Source organism: Callorhinus ursinus, unplaced genomic scaffold (assembly GCF_003265705.2).
Source record: "Callorhinus ursinus isolate GAN/ISIS: 27379988/994484 unplaced genomic scaffold, GSC_fseal_2.0 scaffold43, whole genome shotgun sequence".
Lineage (NCBI taxonomy): Eukaryota > Metazoa > Chordata > Mammalia > Carnivora > Otariidae > Callorhinus > Callorhinus ursinus.
In genome coordinates, this window is record NW_027397105.1 from 9,821,568 (window position 1) to 9,831,844 (window position 10,277).

The following is a 10,277-nucleotide window of genomic DNA, read 5'->3' on the forward strand; positions in this document are numbered from 1 at the left end:
AGGAAACAGGCTTGCTCAGTCTCCCGGGCGGGGAACGGCCGTGCGCGGTCAACCCATTGCGGCGCCCTGCACACAGCTGCCCCCTCGTGGCAGTGCCGGCGCACTGCGGCGGCTGCTTTGCCGCCTTTTCCTCTCTTTGTTTCTTCCTTCACGGCCCAGGCCCGGAGGATGACACCGCCCCCCCCCACCGCGCCCCCCGGAAGTGGCTGAACGAGCAGCCGAAGCTGAGTTGGAGCAGGTGCCGTGGGAGAGTGGCAATGTTCTGGCCCCGGGGTGGTCCCAGGAAGGAAGCTGGGCCGACCACCAGTCCCACCTCTCCCTCCCTCGGTCCTTCTTGTCTCTGAAGCTTTTGAACTGGTGTTTCTCCAACTTGGCACCCGAGGAATCATCCGTAGAGCTTTAAAAAAAAAAAAAAAAATCCCTGCATGCAAGATGCCCACGCATGCTGGGGGTGGCCCAGGCAGCGTTTTTTAAAGCTCCTTGGTGATTCCAGGGTGCAAGGGCCCCAAGTGAAGAAGCTCTCGATGCGCCATCTCTGCTGTCACCTCCCATCCTCCCTTTAGCCTCCAGAGTTGGCCTTCACCCGGGCCCCCGCCGTGACCGCCCCTCCCTGAGCCTCTTCTGGCCAAGGCCTCCTCACTGGAGGCCCGCCAGCCCTTCTTCTCCTTGGAGCCCTTGGCTACACTGTACCTTCTCCATCCCTTCGGGTCCTGTGTGTCCTCCCCTTGCTTTCCCCGTCAGCTCATTCCACGGCCAGACGGTAAATCAGAAGCTGGTGAATGTGTCTTGAGCCCCAGCCTCATACATCCACTTGCATCTCCCAGGAGGGGTCCCTAGGCCCCTCAAACTCCACGTGGTTCCAAATGAGCCGCGCGTCCCCCTGCTTTATCATCTCCTTCTCTCCCGGAGCCCCTTGCCTTCTACCGAGGTCCCAAGCCCAAAGCCTGGATCCTTCCTTGTCCGCCGCCCTGCCCACACCCTCTCCATCCCGCGCACTCCCAGCCCACTTTCGGGGCTTTCCGCAGGCCTGGCAGGGGTGCCCCGAACCACACAAAGCCGATGGGACTGGCCCTGGACCACTCTCTGTCAGAGGGACAGTCCCAAAATGCAAACGTGATCCTGCTCTTCTTCCTCCATTGAGCGCATCTGCTTCTCCTGCTTCCCATCGCACGCACCCGTAACGAGGAGGCTCAGCAGGAAACTGAGCTCTAGAATCAGAACACGGCAACCCAGGGGATGCGAGTGTAATCACCTGAAGCGACAGGTGACATTTATCAGACAGGCAGACCTCAGGAAGTGAGGTCCCGGGAGAACCAGAGACCAGAGGTGCGGTCCACACAGATTCTATTCCGTCTTGAGCCTCTGTCTCCTGGATCCCTGCTCAGATGCTTCACCTCTTCCGATCCTCCACACCCCCTTTTCCTACCTCTTCTCCCTCTAGTCTCCCGTCCTCAGGGTCTTCTTCTCTTGCCTTTCCAACAGCTCCAGCCCTGCTCTCTATGCCTCAGTTTCCAACTCTGTAAAATGGGGCTAATGAAAGCAGTTCCGCTCTGGGGTGTTGTGGGAATTCCATGAAGTCCTAGCGTAAGGTCCGTGTGCAGCAATCCAGGTGACACATGACAGTGGCTTGGACCAACGTGGTAGCCGTGGAGGTGGTGAGAAGTGACCAGACCCCAGGTTGTCACCTGCTCCTGTAACACCCCCCACACCCAAACCTTTGCACACATTTCCTCCTCACTCGGAGATGCCTCTTGTTTCTTCTCTCCATGCAAAAATCACAAACCCATCCGCCCTGAAAACCCCAACTCACATGTGAGCCTTGGGGGGAGGAGTCATCCCCTTTACCCTGCCAGAGTTTTGCATGTCTTTGTTGCTCTTCTAGTTATTGCTGTAGTGAGCATTCCTGCAGAGCTTGCTGTGAGCCGAGCTATAGTCACAGGCCCTCTGCAAATAGTGACTCATTGCATTCTCACAAAATGCCCCGTGAGCTGGGTTCTGTTATCCCTTCACGGAGGAGGATTGAAGGTCAAGTGACTTGCCCAAGGCCACAGAGGAGGTAACAAAGCAAGGGTTCAGATCCACATGGTTTGGCTCCGAGTCCATGCTCTTAAGTACTTAATATGCTGAGTCTCCATTAGCAGAGTGATGATGGTAACAACCATCAAGCTGACCTTTATTGAGTGCTCACTGTGTGCCAGGCACTGGACGTGAGCTCATGGCTGAACCTCACACGCTCTTGGCCCCCCCCTCCCCCAGGGCTTGGGGACTGTCTATTGAGTTGACTTCCCTTGGGACGGAGATGGAGTCTCTAGCATCTCTCTGCTGCACACTTTAACCCAATGTAAGTTTGTCAGAGCCTCCATAACAAAATACCACTTAAAACAACAGAAATTTATTTTCTCATAGCTGTGAAGGCTGGAAGTCCAAGATCAAGGTGTTGGCAGGGTTGGTTGCTTCTGAGTCCTCTCCTTGGCTTCTCCAGGGTCTTCAAATGGTCTTTCCTCTATGCGTGTCTGTGAGCTAATCTCTTTTCATGAGGACACCAGTCATTTTGGATTAGGGCCCACCCCAAATGACCTCATTTTAACTGAATTGCTCTCTAGATGCCCTGTTCCCACATACAGTCGCAGTCTGAGATACCTGGGTTGAGGACTTAAATTTAAGAACTTGGGTGGGACACAATTCAGGACATAATGCCCAGGGTTTCAAACGCAAAAGCTGATGGGCCTGCAGCGCCTGGCTCAGTCGGTAGAGTGTGCGACGCTTGTTCTCCGGGTCATGAGTTCAAGCCCCACATCGGGTGTAGAGCTTATTTAAAAGAAAAAATGTTGGGGCGCCTGGGTCGCTCAGTTGGTTAAATGGCTGCCTTCAGCTCAGGTCATGATCTCCGGGTCCTGGGATCGAGCCCCACATCAGGCTCCCGACTCAGTGGGGAGTCTGCTTCTCCCTCTGCCTCTGCTGCTCTCTCGCTTGCACACTCTTTCTCTCAAATAAATGAATAAAATCTTTTAAAAAATAAAGTGATAAAAAAAAGTGCTGATGGGCCAGACAGATTACAGTAGATGAATGAATTGTGCTGGAAAAGACCTGGACTCCTCACTTGTTTATTTTCCCACTTGTGACATCATAAAAATATTTCCCTTTCTTCTTCTTGCCTAAAACAATTGCCTGGCACCTAGTAGGTGCTCAGTAATCCTTGGTTGAGCAAACGAGTGAGCAGAAGGGCCCTGGTCACTGGGGAGAGGCAGGGACGATGATGAATATTGGCTCAGGGGTCAGCCAGCACTCAGCTCTGGTCGATTGGTCAGATTGTGAATGTAGAGTTTTATATCAATCTCAGTTTTGCCACGATAGCAACTAATTCTCAGAAACCAGAGAGAGCCATTGTGCAGATCCATTTGCAAGCAACTGCTTTCTGCTAAGGGGGCCCAGCGGGAGCCCCAGAGCAAGCATCCCCCAGCTCAGCTTGGGGGTGCCATGCTCATCCCATGGAGACAGGAAGCCGGAGGGGAGCGCCTGATCTCCCCGACTCAGGGGCCTCCTGCCTGTGGTTGTCTCTGCAGGAAGGCGATGCGCTGGGCGCCATGGAGAAGCTATGCCGGCAGCTGACCTACCACCTGAGCCCCCACTCCCAGTGGAGGCGGCACCGGGGGCTGGTGAAGAGGAAGCCGCAGGCCTGGTGAGTCTCAGTCACCTGAGCCGGATCGGCCCTGCCCCCGCCCGGCCTCCTTCTAGAAGGGCAACCTAGAGCGAATCCATGCCAGGCTGGGCTACACAGCACTCCCTCCCAGGGGTGAAGGGAGAATTAGAGCCAGAGGGGTTGCCTTGGAAGGTGCCTGAAGGAGGTGAGATTGAAGGAGAATTCAGGGTTGGGTGGAGAGAGGAGCCAGGAGAGCATTCCGGGTGCGCATGAGCCATGAGGGGAGCTGCCGGTGGGGCCCTCCCTGGTCTGTGGGTTGGGAACCGGGGAGTCTGGGCCCATTCAGAAGGGGTGGGTGGGGAGGAAGACATGAGGCCTTCTAATTTCTGGTGTGCCAAATGTGGGCACTCCCACTGGATCCCCTACTTCTCCTGGATGTCTCCTAGGGAGACCCAGTCCCCAGCCATACCCCTGGGCCACGCAGCAGTGAGAAGCCTCAAGGGTTTTATGGCCCCCTGGAGAAGACTGGGGGGCTGGGGGCACATGAGACACAGAACCTGTGGGCAGAGACAGCTAGCACCATTGGAAGCAAGTAAAGGGGAGCCTAGGACGTTAGGCTTTCTGGAGGGAGCACCCCTGCTTTTCTTGTACATGACCATGGGGCAGAGTGGCTTGTGTCCTTCCCCTAGACTGGGTAGGGGCAGGACTGCCCTCCCTCACTGACAAGAGCTCTGGTTCCTCTTTCCCTTCTGGACTCTTCCACCCCAAAGCCAGGAGAGGAGCTGGATCCTGGAATGCCTCGCCAGGTGAAGGAAGAGAGTGAGTCAAAGATGGGGCTCCAACTGGGCTGAAGTCAGGAGCTGTACACGGGGGCAGAGCAGAGCAGGAGGACCCGTAGGACCTGGAATGCCACGAGAAGTCTGTGACCTAGTTCTTTAGGATTGAAAAGCTAGAAATGTGAGCTCTGCCGGAATCCAGGAGCCTCCTCTTCTGTCTCCCCAGCACACGTGCAGGCTTCGTCCATTCTTCATTTCAAAAGCCTCACTCCCCTTGGGTGGCTTCCCATCACACTAGTCAGTGCCTAGGACAGTGCCTGACACACAGCGGGAGCTTAAAAACACCTGCTGAAGGAGTGAATGAGGTAGGGGCTGTTACTGTCGCCATTTGACTGGCCACGATCACCCAGCTTCTAAGTGGCAGGGCTGGATTCAAACCCCAGGCTCAGGTTGTTAACCACACGCTATCTCCCAGGTGTAATGGGTCTGCTTTATTAGTCACACTGACCACAGCCAGTCCTTCGGTCACCCTGAACAAATGCCCCGCAATGCTTCAAGCACTTAGAGGTCACACTCTGAGAGGCAAGAGGGGGAAGCTATAAGCAGCCTTCCAGCTTCAGATCTCGAGGATAGAGACTTAACGTTGTTTTGCCAAGAGGAAGTCCAAGCCGTGATCCTTGGGCTGCTAATGTTAACCTATGTTCTTGAAACAGGCTCTGAGCCCCCTCTACCTTCCTCTCTCCCGCCGTTAGGGCCCCAGGGCTTGCCTGGGGTACCTGGAAATGGGCCGCTCTGGCCGCAGAGCAAGGACCAGGAAGAAGAGCAAGGAGTACCAGATGGCAAGGAGTGGAATGGGGTGCAGAGCCCTGAGCCTCCAGGAGTCAGCAGCTACCCGCCCCCCCCCCGCCCCAGGCCCAGAGCCCCTGCACCCTCCCCTAAGGGCTCTCCCTAAGGATTCCCCATCTGGTGGGCAAGACTGTCTTGGAACCCAGGCCTCGAGAGACTTTGTGCTGCTCTTGGGGAAGCAGGAAGCTCAGTCTAGATGACTCATAATGTCATCAGCAAATATTCACTCATCACTCTCGTGTACACAAGGCACTGTTCTAAATGCTCTGCATCCATGACCTTATTTCTCGTTAACAATTCCGTGGTACTCAAGTAGCTCCTTTGCTCAGGTTAAGTGAGGCACAGAGAAGTTAAGGAACTGATTAGAGCTCACGCAAGTAGGAAGAAGAGTTAAGGTGCAAACCCAGGCACCACGGCCCTGCAATGTACCCTTAGTCACTGCAGAAACCTCTGGGTCTTTCCCCCGTGGTCCCTCAAGCTCTGGGCAGCTGGGCCCAGCCAGGCTGAGATGTGAGGTAGTGCCAGGGGACCAGAGGTCTTCGGTTTCTCCCGTCCCTGGAGGCGCAGAGCAGAGTTCGGTGCCGGCCACTGCTGCGTCCAGAAGGCCGGCCCCACTTGCTTGAACCTGGCTTGTCGCTTCTCCCCCGCAGCCTCAAGGCTGTCCTGGCTGGGAGCCCTCCGGACAACACCGTGGACCTGTCAGGCATCCCGCTGACCTCCCGGGACCTGGAGCGGGTGACCAGCTACCTGCAGCGCTGTGGGGAGCAGGTGGATAGCGTGGAGCTGGGCTTCACGGGCCTCACCGATGACATGGTCCTGCAGCTGCTGCCCGTGCTCAGCACGCTGCCCCGCCTCACCACACTGGCACTCAACGGCAACCGGCTGACGCGGGCCCTGCTGCGTGACCTCACCGACACCCTCAAGGACCCCGGCAAGTTCCCCAACGTCACGTGGATCGACCTGGGCAACAATGTGGACATCTTTTCCTTGCCCCAGCCCTTCCTGCTCAGCCTGCGCAAGCGCTCCCCGAAGCAGGGCCACCTACCCACCATCCTGGAGCTGGGCGAGGGCCCGGGCAGCGGGGAGGAGGCCCGGGATGGCACAGCGGGCCAGGAGGACCCGGGGGGGGGCCCTGTGGATCCTGCCAAAGACCGTGAGGGCAGGGAGACTGTAGGTGCAGCTCAGACATGACACAGAAGTGGGGGTCCTCACCAGGGAGCCCTGGTGGGGTAGGATGACTGAGGCAGGCGAGGGGGTCCCCACCGGGGGCCTCAGGCGATCACCCAAAATTGGCCTGGGCAGCCCCACTCACTGGCGCCAGACTGTATCATCTGGGAAGGGGGCTGTGAAATTCTTCCCTTCCGTCCTCTCCACTTCCGCCTCTTGTCAATTTCATCTGCCTTTTGGGTCCTGAGAAATCCCACGTGGCTTGAGGGGCAGTAGCCCTCAGCCTCCCCAGATTCGTGGGTGGTCTGTTTACAGAGGAAAGCTTGAGCTCATGTGGCTAAGAACTTAACCCAGGAATGGAGTGTAGTTTCAGCCCTACACCTAACCCAGTATCTCCTGATAGAACCCTTTTTCTCTACCCTAACACCCGGCTGAAGGTGGTTGGGGTAGAGGCACCGACCAGCTCCCCAGAGACTCCCAGAGCCTAGTCCCCATCTTAGAAGGTGGTCTCCCTCCTCCCTGTGAAGCCCTGGGGGTCCGAGGAACCACTTCCCAGTCGTAGTCTCCACTAAGCCCATACTTCCACCGGGGATTCCAGGCCCTGCCCCGGGGACCAGCCACCCTCTACCCTTCAAGAGTGTCCTAGGATGCCTCCGTAGCCGGCATGCGCCCAGAAACGCCCCACCATCCCCCCCCCCCCACCCAGCCTAAGACTACCAGACCTTTGGTAGGGTTGCAGTGTTCCAAGTCAGAGTACCACTACTTCCCTTCAAAAGGATTTTAAAGACCTTTTTCTGTTTCTGGTGGAGTCCCCAAGGAAGTCATCAAGGGTAACCGGGCTCACTCCCAAAAACCTATGACGGAAGGCTCCTAAAAAACCGGAGACCATGATATTGAGGTTAGACTTGCAACCCTTGGCAGATCTAGTACCCCCCAGCAACACAGCTAGGAGGTGAGAAACTAGAGGTTCCCGACAGTGAACCATGGTCTCCGCCATCTCTTGCCCCTACTCAAGACCTACCAGCTGAAAATCCCTTCTAGGCACAAGCCCTCCAACCAAGGCAAAGACTTCAAGTCCAGGGAGACTGGAGACCAACCTTTCTTTTACCTAAGAAAATTTAGATGCCCACAGTGGTGACCAGACCACTCAGGCAAACGGCAGACAGCTGGGAAGCTTGGCCTGTCCGGCCTCTAGCCCAGTGACAGGTGAGATCCCAACTCAGGAAGCCACCAAGATGGGCTGGGTGAAGAGCCACACTACAGGGACCCTGCCTGCCACTGTCCAGGTGCTTGGCTGAGCGCAGTACAAAGCTTCAGGAGGTAGAAGGCTACGCACAAGGACACAGCCCAAAGGCAGACGAATCAAAGGTGTGGATGCCTTAAATGCTTTGGAACTTTTACCCTCAAGTCTAAAGTTGTTAGAGGGGCAACAGCTTAGACTGACCACGGACAAGCTGACACGTGCTAATACCTGGACTGCTTATTTGACAGCAGTGACCAAATTTTTTTCTTCAAATACACGTTTTTAAAAACCAGTACTAAAGGCCATCCTTTAAAGATTTTATTTATTTGAGACACAGCGAGAGAGGGAACACAAACGGGGAGAGGGAGAGGGAGAAGCAGGCTTCCCGCGGAGCAGGGAGCCCGATGCGGGGCTCGATCCCAGGACCCTGGGACCATGACCTGAGCCGAAGGCAGACGCTCAACGACTGAGCCACCCAGGCGCCCAAGGCCATCCTTTATTGTAGTTTGTGGTAATTGCACAGAAGCATCAGTTTCAGGAAGAAATACATTTGCAGCTTAAAGAACTCAGACCCTCACCCAACAGAACAAATTTATACAAAATTTACAGGTATAGCAGCTCTCTTTGGACAGGGGAGCTAAAAATACAACACATTACTAGAAAGCTCATGAATTCAATGACACCAACAGTGCCTATCCTAGCGTAGTATCCTAGCAAGTTTGCCAAACACGTTTGTTGGCTCTGCTGGTAAGAGAATGGCCTCGGAACCTCAACACAAGTTAAGCATTGTTTCCACACCCACTGTCGAAGCCTGGGTTTTCAGTCCAAACTGATGGTATGGTGACCACTGGTCCTCGAAACTTCAAGTTCTTCCCCTGCTGCAGCATGGCTGACCTTTCTCTGGGAAAATAGCCTGCAAGAAAACTAAGTTATCAGTATCACTAAGTATCACTTTCTACTCCACCCAACAGCTATTCACAGCATAAAAAGGTTATCTTCAGAAAACCTTACATTCACCACTACACAATCTGCCGGTAATTCCAGCTATTTTGGGTGATTTCATCATTTGATATCCTTTTTCTGAAAATCAGTTTTAACGATACTAGCCGCTTATTCATTCCACCACGGGGGGAGGGGTCCTTGTCGATGGAAGCTTACCTCTCCTCAAGCTAAAGGGCTGCCGCCTCCAGCTTTCAAACTCCACACCGCAGACCACCATTCTTGAGCACCTCAGCACACAAAACCTGGGGGAACGAATTAAGGCACCCCTAGATGGGCGGCAGATGAGGCAGAAAAGAGAGCAGTTTTGATCATGATAGCCTCAACTACAAATTCCAGTTCGTCTCAGGAGCCCTTAACCTACTGGAGTTGTTTTTTTGCAAATGAAGCCACGTTAAGTCCACATGTCCTAACTGGCTTCTCTGGGTGTTCCACCTCATTTCATCCCATCGTTTTAAACATCACACACCTAAAGCTGTCATCTTCAAGGCTGAGGAAAGCTACACCTCAGGATTTTACAGCAGTGAGGTAAAAAGGAACTCCTGGCTTTCCTCTGCCCTCCGCTCCGTGGCCACCATGAACCATAATCAGTGTCTCTGGGATACTGTCGATAAAGGTCAAGGGCTATGCTGATTCGAGTTATTAGGTTAACCAAAGGGCCACTGCCCGACCTAACGGGAACTTTAACATCATCTAACAGCTATGCAATCTGCAAGCTTACCTCAAGGCAGGCCAGTGCTCATCCCTCGAACGCTCTGCTGCTGATCTGATCACACACTGCCGACCCCACACCCATCTGCACCCTGGGTGAATAGACGAGAAAAGGTCACTGTTCAAACCGACCTACTCCAGGGCAGCGGCAGCTCGGGAGGCCCTGTTGACTGCAGTCAGCCAGGAACAGTTATCGTCAGTTATCGCTTCTGACGGCACTTCCTATAAGTGATTTCATCAGAGCAGTCAACACCTCCCCGCTCCCCAGTACTGCTCCAGAAACCTGGAACGGGACCTGGGATTAAGTCGCAACTGCTTGGGAAACAACCGGGACGTTGCATTTTAACTGGGAGTTTATCTCCCGCCATAGCCGCGGTTGAAATAGTTCCAGGTTAAGAGTAGCCGCCTCCAATTTCCACTTGAGGCCCCGTGCTATGTTTGCAATTTTATGCATTGCCCAATGCATAAAACTGTAAAGGAGCAGCCGACTCCAGTGCATTTACTAACAAAGACGAAAAAACAAGGTTAGGTGTTATAAACCCTGCCCAGGCTGGGTCCTACCTCAGGGTGGGAGGCCACTCCCGGCCTGAAGGCGCTGCGAGGGTTCTGCCACCTGGAACACGGAGGGTGACACGCGTTAAGGGCAGGTGGTGGCAGCGACGTCCAACCGGACCGTTGAGGCTCCGGCGACAGCGGTCAGACACGCACCGAAGTCGTCAGGCATCGCTTCTGACGGCTCTTCCTAACCCCAGGATCATCAGCACAGTCGGGCACGGCCTCCTCGCGGTCCCACTCCCAACCCCCCCCCCCCGGGGCCGCACTCACCCAGTCCTCCGGGGTCGGCGCAGCCCCCACGCCGGGTCCGGGGAGCGGGGGCCCGGCCTTCGGGGACCTC

At 55.2% G+C, this 10,277-nt stretch overlaps 1 protein-coding gene and 3 non-coding genes across 4 annotated transcripts in view; 1 reads left to right on the plus strand and 3 right to left on the minus strand.

The window, feature by feature from the left end:
• LRRC75A (leucine rich repeat containing 75A) overlaps positions 1-6,879 on the plus strand; it is a 41,749-nt gene extending 34,870 nt beyond the window's left edge. The window contains exons 3-4 of the mRNA XM_025863948.2: positions 3,564-3,679; positions 5,913-6,879. Coding sequence (XP_025719733.1) covers positions 3,564-3,679; positions 5,913-6,453 — 657 coding nt within the window. The 3' untranslated portion in view covers positions 6,454-6,879. The remainder of the gene's footprint in view (positions 1-3,563; positions 3,680-5,912) is intronic.
• Positions 6,880-8,667: 1,788 nt separating this feature from the next.
• Positions 8,668-8,740, minus strand: LOC112817339 (small nucleolar RNA SNORD65). The gene has a single exon (XR_003206376.1). It is a non-coding gene; the product is annotated as a small nucleolar RNA SNORD65 (small nucleolar RNA).
• Positions 8,741-9,556: 816 nt separating this feature from the next.
• Positions 9,557-9,627, minus strand: LOC112817330 (small nucleolar RNA SNORD49). The gene has a single exon (XR_003206368.1). It is a non-coding gene; the product is annotated as a small nucleolar RNA SNORD49 (small nucleolar RNA).
• A 449-nt stretch (positions 9,628-10,076) lies between these two features.
• Positions 10,077-10,147, minus strand: LOC112817331 (small nucleolar RNA SNORD49). The gene has a single exon (XR_003206370.2). It is a non-coding gene; the product is annotated as a small nucleolar RNA SNORD49 (small nucleolar RNA).
• Positions 10,148-10,277: the final 130 nt, after the last annotated feature.